The sequence below is a fragment of the Chelonia mydas genome, chromosome 1 (genome assembly GCF_015237465.2).
Source record: "Chelonia mydas isolate rCheMyd1 chromosome 1, rCheMyd1.pri.v2, whole genome shotgun sequence".
NCBI classification, from domain to species: Eukaryota; Metazoa; Chordata; order Testudines; family Cheloniidae; genus Chelonia; species Chelonia mydas.
This window is the reverse complement of record NC_057849.1, coordinates 92,103,069-92,123,050: the sequence shown is the minus strand read 5'-3', so window position 1 is coordinate 92,123,050 and position 19,982 is coordinate 92,103,069. Positions and strand designations below refer to the sequence as shown.

The following is a 19,982-nucleotide window of genomic DNA, read 5'->3' as shown; positions in this document are numbered from 1 at the left end:
GTCATCACTACAAATATTTTAAAATATTTACAAGAAATTGGGCTGGCAGGAGTGGAGACAGTATTTAAGTGACTGTAATATCTGTCTATTTTAGGGGTTTGTACTGCCTCCTATCACTATGGTGTCTCAATGCAGCCCACATAAAATAGATTGGCAACAGCAAAGTCCCTAGTAAACACTATGTTATCTTTGGCTCTTCTCTTTTGGGTTATAGAAGCTCTGCTTGGGGTGGGTATTTTTAAATTATTTCTTTTTTAAAAAGGGAGTAGGAGGGTATTGATACTGTGAGTGACATTCTGGATATGGTGGGCAAGATTTGTCAAATAGAAAGGTTTGGTAGAATATCCTAAGGTGGCTTTTACAATCATGCCATACAGTCATGTCTACCCCTCCAGCTGAGCTAATAGAGAGGAGCATGAACAGCAGTGATATGATACCAGAGCAAGCTAGTACATAGGTGCTGACTGTGTGTGTGCTCCCAGGCTGGAGCACTCATGGAAAAAAAATGGTGGGTGTTCAGTACCCACCAGCAGCCCCCCCAGTCAGCTCCTCCCCCTCCCCCAAGCGCTCCCACCCAACGCAATGAGCTGTACCATGGCATGCAGTAGGTGCTGAGGGGGGGAAGGGGAGAAGTGAGGGCGGGGTGCACTCAGGGAAGGGGGCAGAATGGGGCAGGAAGAGGTAGGGTGGGAGCAGGGGTGGGAAGAGGCAGAGTGGGGACGAGCACCCACCGGCACATTAGAAAGTCAGCACCTCTGAGCTAGTATATATTCATAATCAATGTCTCTGTGCACCACATTTTGAAAAACTTTGGTGATTTGTGTGTGGAGGACACAATGAGAACTGGATTTATAGTACTATTTTAAGCTAATGGAAAAGCCAAAATAGAGAGAAAGTATGTAAGGAAACATTAGAGAAACTGCAGTCAAATCCAATAATAAAACTCCATAAGTTATTATATTTGAGAAAGTTTTCTATATTCTGACTATTCAAGAAAGTGTCAGCAAATGTAAAACTAGTTCTCACCCTAAACATGGTATCTAATGAAAGACTTATCACAGTTACCCAGTGAACTGCACCACTCATCCCTTCTGGTCTTGTTGAGTGCAACCTCCTCCCACATCTTGGGCCTCAAGCCATCACATGGCTCAGGTTGGAATCGTGTGAATCTTCAACCGGGTTCTGGGTTGTAGTTCCCGGGTACTAACTACTATTTCCTCAGCGGGTCTGACTTAGGCTCAGACCCTAAAGTTCTATTGCCTCTAATCAGTGACCAAACCCGCCTCTTAAAGGAAAGTATTGTTTGTTTAGAACAAAAACATTTCAGAGAAAATATATATTAAAAGCATTACACACGTCTAGCTTATCAAGTGCTTATCCTGTGTGGGGATCCTAGTAGAACTAGCTCCCTATAGACTTTTCTGCCTAGCCTCTCTCTGTCAGCACGTCTCCTTGTAAGAGTTCACTGACACTCTCTGGATATGCAGTGTAGTTGTATCTGTCAATACCAGGATATTAGGGAGACAAGGTGGGTGAGGTAACATCTTTTATTGAATCAACTTCTGTTGGTCAGACCAGAGCAGCGGTGGGCAACCTGTGGCCTGCATGGGGCCCGTCAGGGTAATCCGCTGGTGGGCTGCATGACAGTTTGTTTACATTTGCACAGCCACCCGCAGCTCCCAGTGCCCGCGGGCCGCAGGCTGCCCACCACTGGACCAGAGACATTAGATATCATGTTTTGTGTTGGAACCAGTTTTAGATTTACTGACATTTTCTTGAGTAGTCAGAATATAGAAAACTTTCTCTAATATCATAACTTCTGTAGTTTTGCTATTGGATTTGACTACAGTTTCTCTCACCAACAGAAGTTGGTCCAATAAAAGATATTACCTTCACCTACCAGTCACCCTCTGGATAGCCCCAGGTGACTCACCCACCTATGCAGGGATCAAGACTTTTTTAACATTTATAATCCTTTTGATCACTAGCATTCCAGCCTGATAAAACAGCTGCATCACTTCTGCCTAGAATTTAGAAGGATGCCTTTGTCTTTCAAGTGCTTGCTTGGGTCTAATCTGGAAAGCCATTGTTTCACCTTCCCATACTGAGCCCATTGAATCCAAGCATTATACGCATATAATAAATATTCCATTAACCCCAATATACAACATTTCCCCCTCACTAACTGTCATAAATATAAAGGGAAAGTGTTAAGAAGCTCTGATACAGAGCTATATAATCCTCTTACCTGTAAAGGGTTAAGAAGCTCAAGTAACCTGGCTGGCACCTGACCAAAATGACCAATAAGGGGACAAGATACTTTCAAATCTAGGGGTGTGGGGGAGAGGCTTTGTCTCTCTGTCTGTGTGATACCTCTGCCTGGGACAGATCAAGAAAGCAAGCAATCCAACTCCTATAGAGTTAGTAAGTAATCTAGCTAGAATATGTGTTAGATTTTCTTTTGTTTTTGACTTGTGAAATCTGCTGTGCTGGAGGGAATGTGTATACCTGTTTGTGTCTTTTTGTAACTTAAGGTTTTGTCTAGAGGGATTTTCTATGTTTTGAATCTGACTACCTCTGAGATTATCTTCCATTCTAATCTTACAGAGTTGTGGGGTTTTTTTGTTCTTCTAATAATGTTCTGTTTTTTGAGAATCTGATTGGAGCTTTTAGTGTCCTAAAAAACCCAAGTCTGGTCTGTGCTCATCTTGGTTATTCTCAAGCCTCCCCAGGAAAGGGGGTGTAGGGCATGGGGGGATATTTTGGGGGAAGGCATCTCCACGTGGTCTCTTCCCTGATTCTTTGTTAAATCGCTTGGTGGTGGCAACATACTGAATCCCAGATACGAGGAATTTTGTGTCTGGGGAAATTTTTAACCTAAGCTGGTAGAAATAAGTTTAGGGGGTCTTTCATGTGGGTCCCCACATCTGTACCCCAGAGTTCAGAGTGGGGAAGGAACCCTGACACTAATCAGGTAACATACAATGTTCATAAAATTATTACACAGCAGAATTCATAACATTACATGTATCAGCTCCATGTCTGTCACAGACATTGCCTCTATATAAATTCTGTTATAAAATCATGCTTTCTTTGCTTATCACACAGGAATAGAACAGCTTTCCCTCTAGTATTATTTATTTTGCTCTATTGTATGAGAACTAGTTTACTATTAAACACAAAGCATCACAGGAATAAAACAAAGAGTCAAAAGAAAGTCAGACCTGTAAGATAAATTTTATAATTATGACAGGAAAAGTACATAGGGTGAGCAAGTAAATGAAGAATTCAATTTATGAGAAAGGCAAGTTTCAAACAATACGTGTTAATGATATACACCTGGCTTAACACCCTTCACATTACAAATATACTGTTCTTCCCTTTTAAATTCTCTAGTGGATACTGGACTTAATTTGCCAAGCAAATTAAAACAAACAAACAAAACTAACAACATGTACAGGGCAGAACAATTTAGAATCTCACATAAATATAATGTCCTCTTCCTGGCTTTACTACCACCAAATGTTGTTCTGTGCTCAAGAGCATAGTGTATGATTCCTAAGGTCAAATTTTCAAAAGCAGCCATTACTTTTGGATACCCAGCTTGAGACAATTGCACCTGATTTTCAGAAGTCACTGGGAACTGTGTGATTAACATCGCTGAAATTGGGAAATAAAAAAAAAACCTGAGGTATCTAAAAGTTATTGGCCTCTTTTGAAAATTCTGGCCCAACAGCCTGGATTTAATGAGAGAATTCAAGATGATGAAAGTAAAGAGCACGTCAGACTGGAATCTGCTATAGTGACTGAGCTAATGGTCAACTGGAATAACAATGGGATCATCACTGTGGAAGTCACTACCTTCAACAATTCTCCAAAAGCCCGGATTTGCTGACTTTGGTCATACTACAAGACCCATCTTTCCTCACAGCCCTTCATTCATGGAAAAGACATAAGGGATATGAATCCTGGGGGAATAGTTGCTACTAGCCCCTGTTTTAAATATCAAACTTTCCATTCAACTTGGACTGATCATGTGCCCCTAATACTATGTCTCATTCAGTACTGCTGGTGACTTTCCATGTGAACTGGAAAGATGTGAACAGAAGGAGGGTAAGTGGACTCTTTGCTGACCATTTCTGGTTGCCATCAGAGGGTACTTCCAGAATTTCAAGCTGAATTTGTCCTCTATTATTCTGCACCCATTGTTCTTTGTTTTATACCACCACTAAGTACATATAGTCCTCCTTCCTTCTGAATTATTTACTTTAAACACACACAAAGTCAATTATAGTAGTGGAAAATTCATTATTTTTGCTCAAAGGAGTTTTGTGCAATGTTTACATTTTATTTCATACAATTACAGATCCTCTAAATTTTGCTTCATTTGAAGTTTTGTCAAAATGACTACTTTTTAACTGAAAACTTCCACATACAAAAGTTGATTTTTGCATGTTTTGGATAGAAGAAAATAGTTTTCACTGAAAAATAAAATCCCAACAAGCACCAGCCAATTTCAAGTCCAATTTTGCATAGAAAGAAGACTTCTTTCTCAAACTGTTCTCTTGTCTCTTGAAAATGCCGTATATAATTCCATTAGAGCTGGAAAATTTGACTGGCTCGCAAATGTTTAACGTGGGCAATATTTAGGGCAAAAATAAGCCTGTTTATGTCTGTAACAAAATATTTGAAACCTATGTTGTTGCATGTCATTATGAATTTCACACATTGTTACTTATCTTTGTTTTTCCCAAGTCATGACATTCAGCTTTAGCAGCTCCATGTTCTATGACCACAATCCCACATTGACTTCAATGGGATTTCTTATGTGCATAACATTAGGCACATACTCAGGTGTTTGCAAAACTGGAATCTATGATTATAAAAGTGGATGCAGTATGGAAGTCTGGAGCCAGATCAGAGGAGTCATATCAGTCCCATGTTATCACAGTATAGCACTATCTTACTATCCCTATTTTAATTTTATTTTATCCCAATTAAATGAACATTTTTGTAGCATTTGTAGGTCAAACTTAAAACATGATTTCTTTAGGCTAAACACTTTTAATTCCCTTAATCCTTCTTTCTAAATAATATTTTCACATCTACGAATCATTTTGGTTGCTCTTCCATCTTTTTAACTTTTCAGTGGAAGTTTTCAAAAGGAGGCTGGATAGCCATCTGTCTTAGATGGGATAGACACAACAAATCCTGCATCTTGGCAGGTGATTAGACTAGATGACCCTTGCAGTCCCTTCTAATCCTATGATTCTATGGCTATTCTCTGCTTCCCAGCGCCAGAGGGAACATGCAGAAAATTGGGTGCCAGAAAGTCCTCTGCACAGCCCCAAAAGATGGGGAGCCTAAAGGTGATCAGGGAATCAGCCCATTAGTTTTTGTGCTGTTATAATCTGAACCAGAATAATTTTATCCATGTAGTCAAGGAAATGTGAAATCATCAAGTGCTTGGATTTAATTTATGTATATATTTTATTGTGTTTTCACTATAAAGAACTACAGACCAGAAAGAGAAGGAAAAAAATAAACCTTTGCTTTGAAGTGACTCCCTATATTACAAATTATCTATAAAGCAATGTATCACTTGAAACCAGAAGTAGGAAATGGTAGCTCCTGCTGAAAAGAGTTTTCTGGTCTTCAAATCATCCTCTAAGAAATCTTTGAAACTGAAAACATTTGAATTACTGCCACCACAGATTTTTTTTTTTTTTAAACAGGAATGAACAAATGTTCGTTGTACCTGATGGTACAAGTAGGCTACCAAAGAAAGTAGTTTAGAAGTTTGCAACATATTTTCTTGTCCACATAATTCATTTAATTTATTTGGTTGCAACTTCATCACATTCATAGCACTATAATCTCAAACAAATATGGCACATGTCTGTGAGTCCACTTAATCCTCCTTGCTTAGATTAAAGTGGGCATTGGATCTATTTTGTCATTATAATTTTGCAACATAATATCATGATACTGTGTAATATATTTTCAAAAAAATTGCATCACAAGATCATTAAGATTTTCTTAGTTAAGAGCATGTGTCAGGAAATACCAGAATGAAGTCTGCAATATTAACTCTTCCCTCTTGTGCATATGCATCATGCTAGTATTTTATTACATGATGATATACATTTCTAAAATAATACAATACAATATCAAGCATGCAACTTCAATCAGTCTTTCTTTTATGTATATTATATTATATTGCAATAGGCCTCAGTTAACCCATATATAAAACAGCTGGATGAGGAAAACAATATTTTCCTCATTTGACTAAAAAGAGGGCCCGAAGTGCTGAGAATAAAGATTCTGTAGTGAAAGATATGGGCGTAGAATTCAGAACCTCTTGGAACCCAACCATTCTTCTCTTTCCTTTAGGCCAAGAGGCCTTTCTGGGGAAGAATACTGCTGGTGACAGAATAGCATCAAGTGTTCCCAGAATCATTTAGAAATCATTTTGGAGGAACTAAGGAGACTGAGTGAGGTCTAGGCACATGCACAGTACAGCCTACTAGCACTTGGACATCAGTTAATTTGTTAACAACTTGAATCAAATCAAGCACATAGGTGCAAAGAACTTTTCAGAGGCTTAACCTGGTGAAATCAAAATAAATTTTCATCATGACAGTTAAAAAGGCAACTATCCTCAAAGACTATTTACATGCTGTATTTCAACTTTCTATGCCCAACCTTTCAGCACTAGAGCTGTTCAAGTTATTATAAAAATACCTTCAAGAAGTGTGGGAGAGAAGCACTTTTCTCACTCTCATTTTAAAAAAGTGGGTAAGCCACTTTCTGTTCAAATTTTACACACACACGCGCAGCAGTTTTGTAACAGATGTGCTGACATAGCATGTACCACTAATGTATGCTTTCAATGTTAATTTTAATTGGCTATCTGAAAAACTCTGGATTACCTTAATTTCTGAGACTGCTTGTTTCTGATATTATAGACAAGTGGTGACCTTACCATAGTTAAGGAGGCAGTCAGCTTCTTTTATAAAGTCCTATTTTAGCGCAAACCACTACACATAATTTTAGCTTGGAATACTCATTTGGCCTGAAAACTGTCAGTTTACTCTGAAGACAAAGGAAAGTGTTTGCAAAGAGTAAAACAGTTTTTGAGTCAATAAAAATGATTGTGTTTCAAATTTACATCTTATATTTCTTCGATTCCCACTAACTCTAAAACAGTTTGCTGCACTGCTTCACAGTTAAAATCTCCATGAAAATTCATGCACTAGCTATATTTGAAGAAAATAACTTGTAATTAATCAAAGTTATCAACCATTTTGTAGAACAAGTGGAAGTCCAATCATTATCATACAACTTAAGTTCTCCAATCACTTTCCCTCAGGGACAAGTGATTTCTTCTTCCCTGTTGAACATTTCCCACTTGCCATGTTAGTTAATATTATTTTATTCTTATCTTAGAGGTAATAGAAGAGGTTAAGATGTATAGCTTGTTTTGTCACAATACACATTCTGAAACATACTACACATAAGAAAGGAATTATAACATTCTACCAAGAGCAGGCATGCAAGTGTTCTAATTTGTACTAATTAAAGTGACATGTTGTTCTCTAAAATACAGAGATTTTATAATAACGAACACTTGAAAACTACATTATAGGCTAGATTTTACCTGTTAGACCGAGGGCCATACTAGTCTTGGCGCAGCATTTCAGAGCAAGCTTGAGGAAGGATCATGCCACCTTCCCACCCCCACCCCGGATGTGCAAGAACTCCACAGCCTTTACTGTGGTGAAGCCCCTACTCCCTGCCAGTGCATCTGAATGGTTCCATGGGTTGGTGTGGGGGCAAGCAAAGCCATGGGCCCACTTTCCTCCAACCTCCATTGGGATAACCATGGCACCCAGGGACACACAGAGAAAGCACCCCTACCAGGGCCAACGTGACCCTATTAAATAAAATAAAAATTACAATACTTGGTTTGTGGCACTTGCTCAAAATAAGATCATAGTTTAAAAATTAACACCAGAAACTTGGACACAGATGCACTGCTGACTTTGAAGTGCAGAACTAGGGAGACTATCAGGGTTGCCATTGTTCAGAGGAAACATTAAATCAAAGTGTTTGGGGTCTGTCCACTTGCAAGTTTAAAACAATGCATAAGGGGCAACCCTCAGTTTGCTAGCAAACATTCCCTGTTTCTGTGATAGAAAAACTGGGGCTCTCTTTGTTGTTTTGTATTTTAAAACAAAAAGCTGCTACAATTGATACTAAGTGCAATTATTGTGGATAGTCTCAGCAGAAAAGCTAAGAAATGAATAGGCATAGAACCTGAATTACTTTCTCACTAATAAGAGAGGTCTGCCCCATCAAGGGAAGAAGCACACTGTGGCATAGTGCTGGTAAGTTTACATTGCTGCTGCCCATAATGAACCTACATTATAATCATACAACATGTATGATCACATCTTTAAGAAGGACATTTCAAAATTCTTGTATGGGATGATGCAAGTAATACACCAAAATCTTGCTCCAAGGTCTAAAGCTGAACTGACTTCAGGTATTGCAAGAGAAAACCGTGACCTTGAGAATATTTCAGCATTCACTTATGTGTTCTGTGACTTGAAAGACCCAAACACACATCAAGAACAGCATTTTAGGACATCTGGAATTCATACAAGTTTATTTCGGGATATCTGGCTGTAATGACCGTACTTGAATTTAGCAATCACCTCAAATTTTGGGCAACACTGATGGTGATTTTCCTTTTGAACTCAATTGTACATTCAACACCCACATTTCCACAAGTCATCTCTTTAAGGTCAAATAAAGTTTTAAACCTAGAGTTGGCTGAGAGCTTACACATGCTACAGAATTTTCTTCTCACCTGGGTTTGAGGGGAAGTGAAGGTGCTATAAATTTAAAACAAAAAACAAAATAAAGGGAAAGTTGATAATAAAGAATGTCGATCAGAAGGTAGTAATTGTAGAAAATTGTAGAAAAGTAAGGGAAGCAAAAGGCTACAAGGAGGAACTCTTTGGCGAGCAGAGTTAAGGAGTTTTTAAATATAGTAGAAACCAAAAGAATCCTGACCATGATTTTTGTCCACTACTAGATGACAATGGTAGAATTCTCAGTAATAATGCAGAAAAGGCAGAAGTGATCAATAAACATTTCTGTTTTGTACTTTGGTAAAAATAACAGATGAGATAGTCTCATAATATGGTCATGATGATAACAATCTTTCTATTCCACTAGTATCGCTGGAGGATATTAAATAGAAGCTACTAAACTTAGTAGTCAAGTGGGTGTGTTTCCAGTGGGATCCATCAAAGATCATTCCTTAGCCCTATGCTATTTAACATTTTTATCAATGACCTGGGGAAAACTTACATAAAATGATCACTGATAAAATTGGCAGATGACACAAAAATTGGCAGAATGGTAAATAATGAAGCAGAGAGGTTACTGATTCAGAGCAATCTCAATTGCTTGTTAAACTGGGCGCAAGCAAACAATAAGCATTTTAATATGGCTAAACATAAATTTATATATCTAGGAACAAAGAATGTAGGCCATACATACAGGATGGGGACTGTATCCTGGAAAGCGGTGACTCTGAAAAAAGATTTTGGGGTTGTGGTGGATAATCAACTGAAAATGAGCTGCCAGTGTGACGCTGTGATCAAAAAAGCTAATGTGATCCTGGGATGCATAAACAGGGGGATCTTGAGCAGGAGTAGAGAGGTTATTTTACCTCTATACTTGGCACTGGTGCGACTGCTGCTGGAACATCCAGTTCTGGTGCCCACGATTCAAGAAAGATGTTTATAAACTGGAGACAGTGAGCCATGAGAATGATTGAAGTATTAGAAAACATGCCTTATAGTGATAGACTCATGGAGGTCAATCTATTTAGCTTAACAAAAAGAAAGGTAAGGTGTGACTTGATCACAGTCTGTAAGTATCTACATGGGGAACAAATATTTAATAATGGTCTCTTCAATCTAGCAAAGAAAGGTATAAAATAATTCAATGGCTGCAGGTTGAAGCTAGAAAATCTCAGACTGGCAATAAGGCATACATTTTTAATGTGAGAGTAATTAACCAATGGAACAATTTACCAAGAGTCATGGTGGATTCTCAGTCACTGACAATTTCTAATCAAGAATGGATGTTTTTTCTAAATGATTTATTCTAGGAACCATTTTAGGGAAGTTTTATGGCCTGTGTTATACAGGAGGTCAGACTAGATGATCACAATGGTCCCTTCTGATCTTCGAATATATTAATCTATTCTTCCTTCTATAAAAAGGAAATTCAATATACAACTAATCGTTTATTTAAAGCCTCAATAGTAAAAGCTCCTTACAAGTCAGCTAATTCAATTTTAAGAGTTTTTTTCCTATACACGAAGAGAAAACAGACACTTTTAGTTTGAATAACTTATTTCTGATTAAAAGAAAAATAAAGGAGACAAAAGTAAAGGTCCTATCAGAAAGCACCCAGTGCATTTCTCCCCTCTGGTGACATTCATCACTGAAAGGAGCACAAAATGGCTGCCTGTCTCTTTAGACAGCATAGCATTGGACGAACAAAGGTTTTTGCAAAGCAATTACCACCCCAAAACAGATGAGGACAAGAGGCCTAACACCTGAGGTATGTACTCAAAGACCAGAAAAAGGACAGAGGGGAAGCTAGTCCCGTAACCATGACAGTGGTAATTTGGTGTGAGGGTTTATAGTTCTGGAGCATGAATACAGTGTGGGCAGATAGGCATATTCTTGTAATCAAGTTAAATGTGAGTTAAGTTTCATGCCCCCAACTGCCATCCACATCAACCTATGCAGAGGACCCTTCACCAGTGTGGAGGGGTTGCGGTGAGAGAACCTGCTGAAAAGCTACTATACCACCAACCTTGCCAAGGACTAATTGATCCGAGGGAGGGCTTTGCAGTGTGCATGCATATCAAAGTGAAATTCATCATGACACTTTTTAGATATTCAAAGGTGTAAAGTCCTAAACAAAGCACCTAATTAAACCCACTTCTTTATTTTTCTCAAAGGTCACTAGTTACCAGCCACACACAATTAATACACACAGCCCATCCTCCACAATTAAATACTCTTTTTGATAAAGTACAATAAGTATTAAGAGGAACTAAAATAGGTAACTTATCACAGATCAGTTTAAGCATATGATAACGTTAAGAAAATGCTTTTTGAATAAACTTTAAAATGTACAGTAGAAAGATTTACCTTGAAAAGCAGCTGCATTATGAGATATTAAAAACTTTAAAGTAGAGCTTGATGTCTGAAGCACTTGTTGTATATCCTGCTTTACTACAATCTGGTATCTCTCCTCCATCTTTTTGGTACAACACGTTAGGTTTTTGGATGTACAAACTTGAAGATCAGCCCCTAGAGAAAGAAATACACTTTTATTTTCCAAATTTATCATTATGTGTACAGTGCATTGTGCTATACATGATCATAGAATCAAAGATGATCAGGGTTGGAAGGCACCTCAGGAGGTCATCTAGTCCAAGCCCCTGCTCAAAGCAGGACCAAACCCAATTAAATCATCCCAGCCAGGGTTTTGTCAAGCCAGGCCTTAAAAACCTCTAAGGACGGAGATTCCACCACCTCCCTAGGTAACCCATTCCAGTGCTTCACCACCCTCCTAGTGAAATAGTTTTTCCTTATATCCAACCTAGACCTCCCCCACTGCAACTTGAGACCATTGGTCTTTGTTCTGTCATCTGCCACCACTGAGAACAACCTAGCTCAGTGGTGGGCAACCTGCGGCCCGTCAAGATAATCCACTGGCAGGTTATGAGACAGTTTGTTTACATTGATTGTCCACAGGCACGGCCACCTGCAGCTCCCAGTGGCTACGGTTTACCGTTCCCGGACAATGGGAGCTCCGGGAAGTGGCATGGGCTGGCCGCCACTTACCGCAGCTCCCATTGGCCAGGAATGGTGAACCATGGCTACTGAAAGCTGCGGGTGGCCATGCTTGCAGACGGTCAATGTAAACAAACTGTCTCGTGACCTGCCAGCAGATTACCCTAACAGGCCATTTGCCTACCACTGGCCTAGCTTCATCCTCTTTGGAACCCCCCTTCAGGTAGTTGAAGGCTGCTATCAAATCCCCTCCCCCCACTCTTCTCTTCTGCAGACGAAATAATCCCAGTTCCCTCAGCCTTGCCTCATAAATTACGTACCCCAGCCCCCTAATCATTTTTGTTGCCCTCCACTGGACTCTCTCCAGTTTGTCCACATCCTTTCTGTAGTGGGGGGCCCAAAACTGGAGGTAATACTCCAGAGGTGGCCTCACCAGTGCCAAATAGAGGGGAATAATCACTTCCCTCAATCTGCTCCTACTAATGCAGCCCAAAATGCCATTAGCCTTCTTGGCAACAAGGGTACACTCTTGATTCATATCCAGTTTCTCGTCCACTGTAATCCCCAGGTCCTTTTCTGCAGAACTGCCACTTAGTCAATTTCCCTTTTGTAACAAACATGACATAAGTAAGGGGTGGCCAAACTGTGGCTCACAAGCCACATAAGTCTCTCTTACAGTTAAAGTGCGGCTCTCAGAGCCCTCCCTACCCCCAACCCTTCCACCCCATTCTTCACCTACCAAACTTGGTGGTGGGGAGCTTGGGACTTCTGCCTTCCAAGCAGGGTGGCGGAGTAGGGGCTTCTGCCCTGCACAGGGGGAGGGGGGAGTCTTGGGCCTTCAGCCCCACGGATCACGCCTGCTGTAGCTCAGGGCTTCAGCAGGAACGGGGCTGAAGCCCCAAGCCCTGGCAGGTGCACCCTGGCTATCAAATTTCTGAAGATTGTTGTATGCAGTTCGGAGGGTCAGTAAGTTTGGCCACTCCTGACACAGGTGAAAGCATTACCCAAAGCTCTCAAAGATGTCTGGTCCTGTTCCACAAAAAACAAATGCATGTTGAATTTTTATTTACCTTGTTTATTTGAATACCTTATATGTTTTCCCCTTTCTAAAGTAATACAGAGCAATGAAAAGTGTAAAGATCTAAGAAGAAAGAAATTAATAATTAAAAAACTGCAGTGTATCCAAATGTTCTCTTCTAAAAATGGGTAAATCAACATTTCCAGAAAAAAGTGATAACTTTAAACATAGCATTATTAAGAATGTCTGTCTAAGAGTTAAATTCTGTTCTCAAATACAGAACTTTTATTGATATGTATCAAGAGATTTCTTAGGAATTTACATGAGAAATCCTCTTAAATCTGCCCTCTGGTTGAAAGTCTAATTCTGTTGCTAGGTTTACATGCTGGAGCCTCCTCGTGACAGATGGAAGAGAACCATAGGATGAGGACTGCAAGACTGAAAATGGGGAAATTGCCCAGGATAAAACTGACAAAACCTGATGTCATTTACTCTTGACTTCTAACCACGCTGCTACCCATTCTCATTCACCTTTCATTCCCCTGGCATTGAATCTACAAGAGCTTTATTTTATTTATATAATATTATATGCCTTTAGCTACTTTTAAAATCCTATTTCTAATCCTCTCTGTTAAATCATTCCATCCAAGATACTGTAAATAATATTTTGAGAAGGGAGGCATACACTTTATACAATGAATATTTCATGAGAGGTCTCAAATCAGGGTGTTTAAAATGGTATTTTTCATAAAAAGCTATTTAACAACAATTTAAGCTATTGAGGATTATATCCGAGTGTTCTGGAAAGATGGGCAATGAATGACTTCACTAGGTCAAATTTATTCTCAGTTACATCAGTGTAAATCAAGAATATCTCTGCTGAAGTGCATGGAGTCATAGTGGAACAGCAGATTTTTATACAAAGGCTTTAAAGCATGTATATTAAAACTATGTACCAGAATATTAATGAAGACAGCCAAATGCAGCTTAGTTGGTTCCCATTTCCCCAATCAAATTAATGTTACATTGGATAAAGGGTAAACAAAACAATGATCTTAACTGGTTCAGTCTCCTCACAAAGAAAAGTGCCCACAACCACTGATATTGGCCAGTGCATACATAAATTGTCTAGAACTCCAGCCATGCATAAACAGTGCTATCACTTGATTCATGGAGGCAGGGATACACAGTCCAACAGTAAAGATGGGGTGGGAAGCTCTTATAACTACAAAAATCTTTTTGCTTGTTGCTTCAGAGACTAATCAAGTACACTTGGACCCCATTAACAATTATTTCCTAACAAGAACAGCCACCTTTCCAGTTGCCCTTAGACTTTAGAGCCTAAGCATACATGGTTTCCTCAAGCCACACATTCAGAATTTCTGTCACTTAGAACATGAAACAACTTGCAAGAGCCTACTGTCCCCTTTTTATTTTTTTTTTATCCAAACTGGCCACAAGTAGACAGCCTTTCAAGCGGTTGTTGCAGGGCCAGTCTGGTCATTTCTGGGCCCAATGCAATGTGCCTTCTTGCCTTCACATTTGCAGATGGCATCCTCCATGCCTGGATCTCAACCCTTCTGTGAAGAAGGAAAGAGTCAGCTGTCTCTGCAACCCCATAAAGCCTCTTGTACTCTGTCCCCAACTACTCCTATGGAAGTCCCACAAAAAAGACAATACAGCCTATGTCACTTTTCTTGTAAAGTGGGGAACCCCCAACCTTTAGCAGAGACCGTAGCTGTGGTAAGGGGATTCCCAAGCAGCATGGATCCAGTGTACCGACATCGCCAGGGGAATCATTATTATAGCTGCATATAGGAACCCCAATCAAGGATCAGAGACCCACTGTGCTAGGTAATGTTCAGACAAATAACAAAAGAGACAATCCTTGCCCCAGAGAGCTCACAAGCTACATAAAGGACAGGATGCAACAGCTGGATGAAGAAGACAAATGGGACGGGTTGGAAAGATGAGGTAATAAAACAAAAACAGTTTAACAGAAGTCACAGCTTGCCACTTGCTTATCCATTGTCAGATGGGAGTGATTTGTTAATTCTCATGACAAATACATATTGTGGAGAATTATCCTTGCTTTTTATTGTGTTTACTGCAAATTGTGTGGGGAAATTCTGGATGGATCTCAGAGAGGTTGGAACAGTTTACTGCACATTTCCTTATGGCATGGGCTCTTACAGTTGTTATAAACATTTTTACAAGATACATGTTAACTCACAAACTGAATATTGTAGAGGGGAGGAGGGGTTAAACAGGATCTTAGCCTTTCCACACCTCGGATCATATACAGTAGAACCTCAGAGTTATGAACACCTTGGGAATGGAGGTTGTTGTAACTCAGAGATGTTCATAACTCTGAACAAAACATTATGGTTGTTCTTTCAACAGTTTACAACTGAACATTGACTTAATACAGCTTTGAAACTTTACTATGCAGAAAAAAAATGCTGCTTTCCCTTTCTTTTTTTAGTAGTTTACATAGAACACAGTACTGTACTGTATTTCCTTTTTTTTTTTTTTTGTCTCGGCCGCTGCCCAGTTGTGTACTTCCGGTTACAAATGAGGTCTGTAGTTGACTGGTCAGTTCATAACTCTGAGGTTCTACTGTAGTGGCATCAGTTTTTAGGCAGAACTAATTCAGTTCATTGGAGGACTTCCTTCAGAAATCAGTAATACTGTGCAGTCTTTCAGATTTTCACCATGAAGAGAAACATCTGACTCCATGTAAAGAAAACCAGCTATTGAGCCATACCAATAAAATGTGTTCTACACTAAATCTCTCCTGCAGACATAAGCAGAGGTGCATCTCACTGTTCCAGAGGATATAAGCATCCCAGATGCATGCAGAAGTCACAACTTTGAAACTCTCTTGTGTATTACCATAAAGGAGAAGAATGTAACTTTTGGTTTTGAAAACTGATTGACGCAAGTGACATGCCAAAGAATATGTTTGCAGCAGGTTTCTGAAAGATTAAGACATGCAGACAAGTACATCTACAAAAGGCTGAAAACCTTCCTTTCCCCACAAACAGAAGAGCAAACCTTTAGTCTCCTAATGTTAATCTGAATTGCTGATCTTTTCCAAAATCTTACTGTATTCAGACCCTACAAGTATTATTTTCTGACATCAGCTTAAGATATATTTGCCTTCAAACCATCTGATGATTTGGTGGCCCTTCACTCAGGTCATCTATTTTAAACTATGCAATTTCTGCTACCCCTGAATACAAAGTTTGATAACTTTGTTGAGCAGGTCCTCCCTAGATTGCTTGCCACCTGAAAACTTAAAACATCCCACCCTCCGACACTCTGGTGTCAGCAACAGAACCAAAACAAAACTACATTATGCAGGTCACAATTCTGGTAGTGTTTGTAATAAGGCTTCCAGGCCTCCGGAATGCTTGGTTGAAAAGGGACTCTGTCGGCTCCAGTTGGTGATGCAGCTGGGGCCCAGGGCTAAAGCAGCCCCTAGACCCATGAGCAGCCAGCGAGGCTCCATGCACTGCCCCTGCCCCAAGGGAGGGCTCCACAGCTTCAACTGGCCAGGAACTGCAACCAATCAGAGCTGCGGGGCCTGGCTTCTCATTCATCTACAGGCTGCAGGGACCTGGTGGCCGCTTCCCGGGAACCATCGTAAGCATCACTGGGATCCCGCACCCTGAGCCTGGAGTCCCCTCCTGCCCCCAAACTCCCTCCTGGAGCCCGCACCCACACCCAACACGCCAACTCCCTGCCCCAGACCCCTTCCTTTGCCCCAGACCCCTCATCCCTGGACCTACCTCAGAGTCCACACCCCCAGCCAATATCCTCACCCCATCCCCACACTCCAACCTCCTGCCCCAGCCCGGAGCCCTCTCCCGCATCCTGAACCCCTCATTTCTGGCCCAACCCGGAGCCCGCACCCCCAGCCCACACCCCAACCCCCTGCCCCAGCCCAGTGAAAGTGAGTGAGGGTGGGGGAGAGTGAGCAACAGAGGAAGGGAGGGAAGATGGAGCAAGTGGGGGGTGTGGCCTCAGAGAAGGGGCGGGGCATTGGGGTGGGTCAGGGCAGGGCAGGGGTGTTCAGTGTTTCTGTGCACTGTATTTCCTAAAGTAAAAACAGGACGGCTGGGGCTCACCTGGGCCTGAGCACCCCTCCCCGCTGCCCACAGGGCTTGCCAGAGCCACACACACACACACACACTGCCCAGGTTGACCTCCCCCCACCTCTATGCCCCATACATCCTGTCCCCCACGGCTGAGGATGGGGCTGATCCCCGAGCTCCCTGCTGCCCACAAGAGCTGACCCCCCCCCCCCCGGCCCGTGCCACCCACGGGTGGGCCTGACACCATCCTCTCCCAAGCCCTATGGTGCCTGCGGCTGGGAATGAGCGCCTGAGCCCAAGCGCCTGAGCCCAGGCCACCTTGCCTAGGACATTAAACAAGGAAGACAAAGTTGGAACTCAAACAAAGTGGAAGTCTGCTTGCTTATATCTGTAGTTGTTACTCGTTTCTTAAATAAGTGCCGCTTGTTTAAGGATTGGGATTCCATATATCACGACAGTGGTGCGGGCATCAGTAAGTTGCTGGGAAGAGAGATCAGACTAAAAGTAGAATGGATCAGGAGGATGGATTAGGGATGCACAAGTCTTTTAAATCCAGAAATTCCATGTTAAGAGCTATGCTAATGCAATGTTTAGATTGGGAGTAAGTTTGTAAAACATTCAAATCAGGACATTTAAAAGCTACAATTCCCACACCAAGGATGATTTCTGTTACAGTGAACATATCTAAAACACATACATTTGGCATAATTCTACATACAGTATGCTTCATGCAGAGCATTTCCGAGTTGACACTGTTGATGGAAATCTAATTTTTTTAATTTTGTCACTTTTAAATCCTCAATCTTATCATTGCATACACATACTGTTGTGATAAATACCATTTCATGTGGCTAACAATTAAACTGATTGAAAATTTAGAATATTCCTTACAAAATAGCATACTGTTAAAATAGCAAGCAACAAACTTATCTAATATACCACCCACCAAAAAACAAATTACTGGAGCAATAACAGACCTGCAGCAATATTTACACTAATTTAAAATAATTAATCACAACAGGCAGGTTTATGCACATATCCTGAGCATAGTTTTCATTCACTCTCTTTCTTTTAATTCTCAATAAAAACATCACTCAGCGAATACCACCATGGGAGAGGAGTTGAGGCCTAGTTTGCAGCATGCCAGCTGTCAAGTACTTGACAAACACAAGAGAAAAATATGTTTACAATGTTTGCACCACTGCACTCCTAACTACCATTTTTCTTTGCTATGGGACGTTAGTTTGTTAGTATTATCTTATCTAACAATAACAAAGTTCTTGTGCTTATTATTCAAATTAATAAGTCATTTATAATTATGCTGATCTGGGACCTTCTAAAAGTGGGAACATTGTGCTTGAGTAATTAAGACAAGATTCAATGCAAAATTTATTTAAAATGTATTTTCTTGTTATTTGTTCCTCTTTGTTAGTTTGTCTTTTTTTAAATAAAAAGAATTTTTAATTTAAAATTAAAGAAATCTGTTGATTATATGTTTGGAAAATAAGATGACATGACAATATTTATTTCTTACCTCAACCACCATACCTGGACCTGTCAGCGTAATGCCCAATAAAACAGAACAAAAAGATAAAATTCATCGGCCTGGTCTAACGTTGGATCCAAGAAGGGACTTCGGCTTTGCTACAGTGAGCATCATGGCACGTTTTAGGGACCTCAGGAAAAAAATCACAGGAACAGCACTGCGACCCACAAAGCTGATTTTAAGCACCGAGGCTCCTTCTACAATGAATGGGAAAAGACAGACCCCCTAAGAATGTGAGCCACAAGAGCCAGCATGCTAGTCAGGGAGCGATCTAAGCTAACCAATGGGAAATGTTGACAACAAGGGTGTGCCCCCCTACCCCACTCTTGAAGATACGCACCTAAGTCCAGGCTGCAGGGAGGTGTCTATCTCTGCTTAGTGTCCCAGGAATGGTAATCTGCTAATTTATACTCAGGTGACTAAGGCGTTGCTTTTGGGAATAAATTAGGGGCCTGCCAGACTTCACACAAAACAACCAGAGAAGGAGGTGATGTCACATTATAACTTTTAGCCAGTCATTCTTACTCTCTTGCTCTTTGGCCCAATGACTATTTAAGTATTTATCCACAGTAGAACAGTCATGAGTGGGAAGGAGAGAGAATGACTCTCTAGTCCAATGGTTAGGGCACTCCATAGGAGATGGGAGACCCAGGGTCTAGTCCCCATGCTCCAAATCATTCGTTCATTATTTATCCACTGTGGAACAGTTTCAACAGGTGAGACTAAGAGACCCTCATATCAAAATATCTCAAAGCTCCGTGCTAGGGCACTCTCCTGAGAGGTGGGACGACCCTGTTCAAATCTTTTCTCCCCCTCCATCAGATGGGGGGAATTGAACCTGGATCTCCCAGGATCCCAGATGAGTGCTCTAACCACTGGGCTAAAAGTTATAAAGGGGGCACCACCTCCCCCTCCTAGATTTTGAATGGGACCTGGTCTGGTATGCAGCCACTAAGCACGCCTGCCAGACCAGGCCCTACACGTGACTTAGGCAGCCAATACCTATCTTTCTCCAGTTTGTACATGGCTCTGGATCTTAGGTGGGAGGTAGGTGCCCGGACACCTAGAGTTAGGCAGCAGCGCACATGCCCAGAGGCAGAAACAAAGGCACCAAAGGAACTTCTACCCTGAAAACATAGGCAGTGAGAGAGTTTAGGCAACTATAGGGTTCAGTGGGAGTTCTGTGGATCACAGTGGAGCCAACATTGATACTTAGCACCTAAACATCTTTGTGAATCTGGACCAAAGTTTCAAACCTTCACGGTTGCAGAGTAAAACCTGAAAACCCGACCAGCGTGTACCCCAAAGACACGAATGCCAGAAGGCAAAGAAAAAGAACCTTCTTAAGCCAATCTCATGATTTCTGGGGACCTGACTCATGATTTTTAAATACTAAGGTTTGACACTACTGTTGATCACATTGC

The 19,982-nt window shown here is 40.9% G+C and overlaps 1 protein-coding gene across 1 annotated transcript in view; it reads right to left on the bottom strand.

Moving 5' to 3' along the window:
• The window catches only part of GPC5 (glypican 5), a 545,513-nt gene that overhangs the window by 492,320 nt on the left and 33,211 nt on the right, over positions 1-19,982 (bottom strand). The window contains exon 2 of the mRNA XM_037913674.2: positions 11,247-11,408. Coding sequence (XP_037769602.2) covers positions 11,247-11,408 — 162 coding nt within the window. The remainder of the gene's footprint in view (positions 1-11,246; positions 11,409-19,982) is intronic.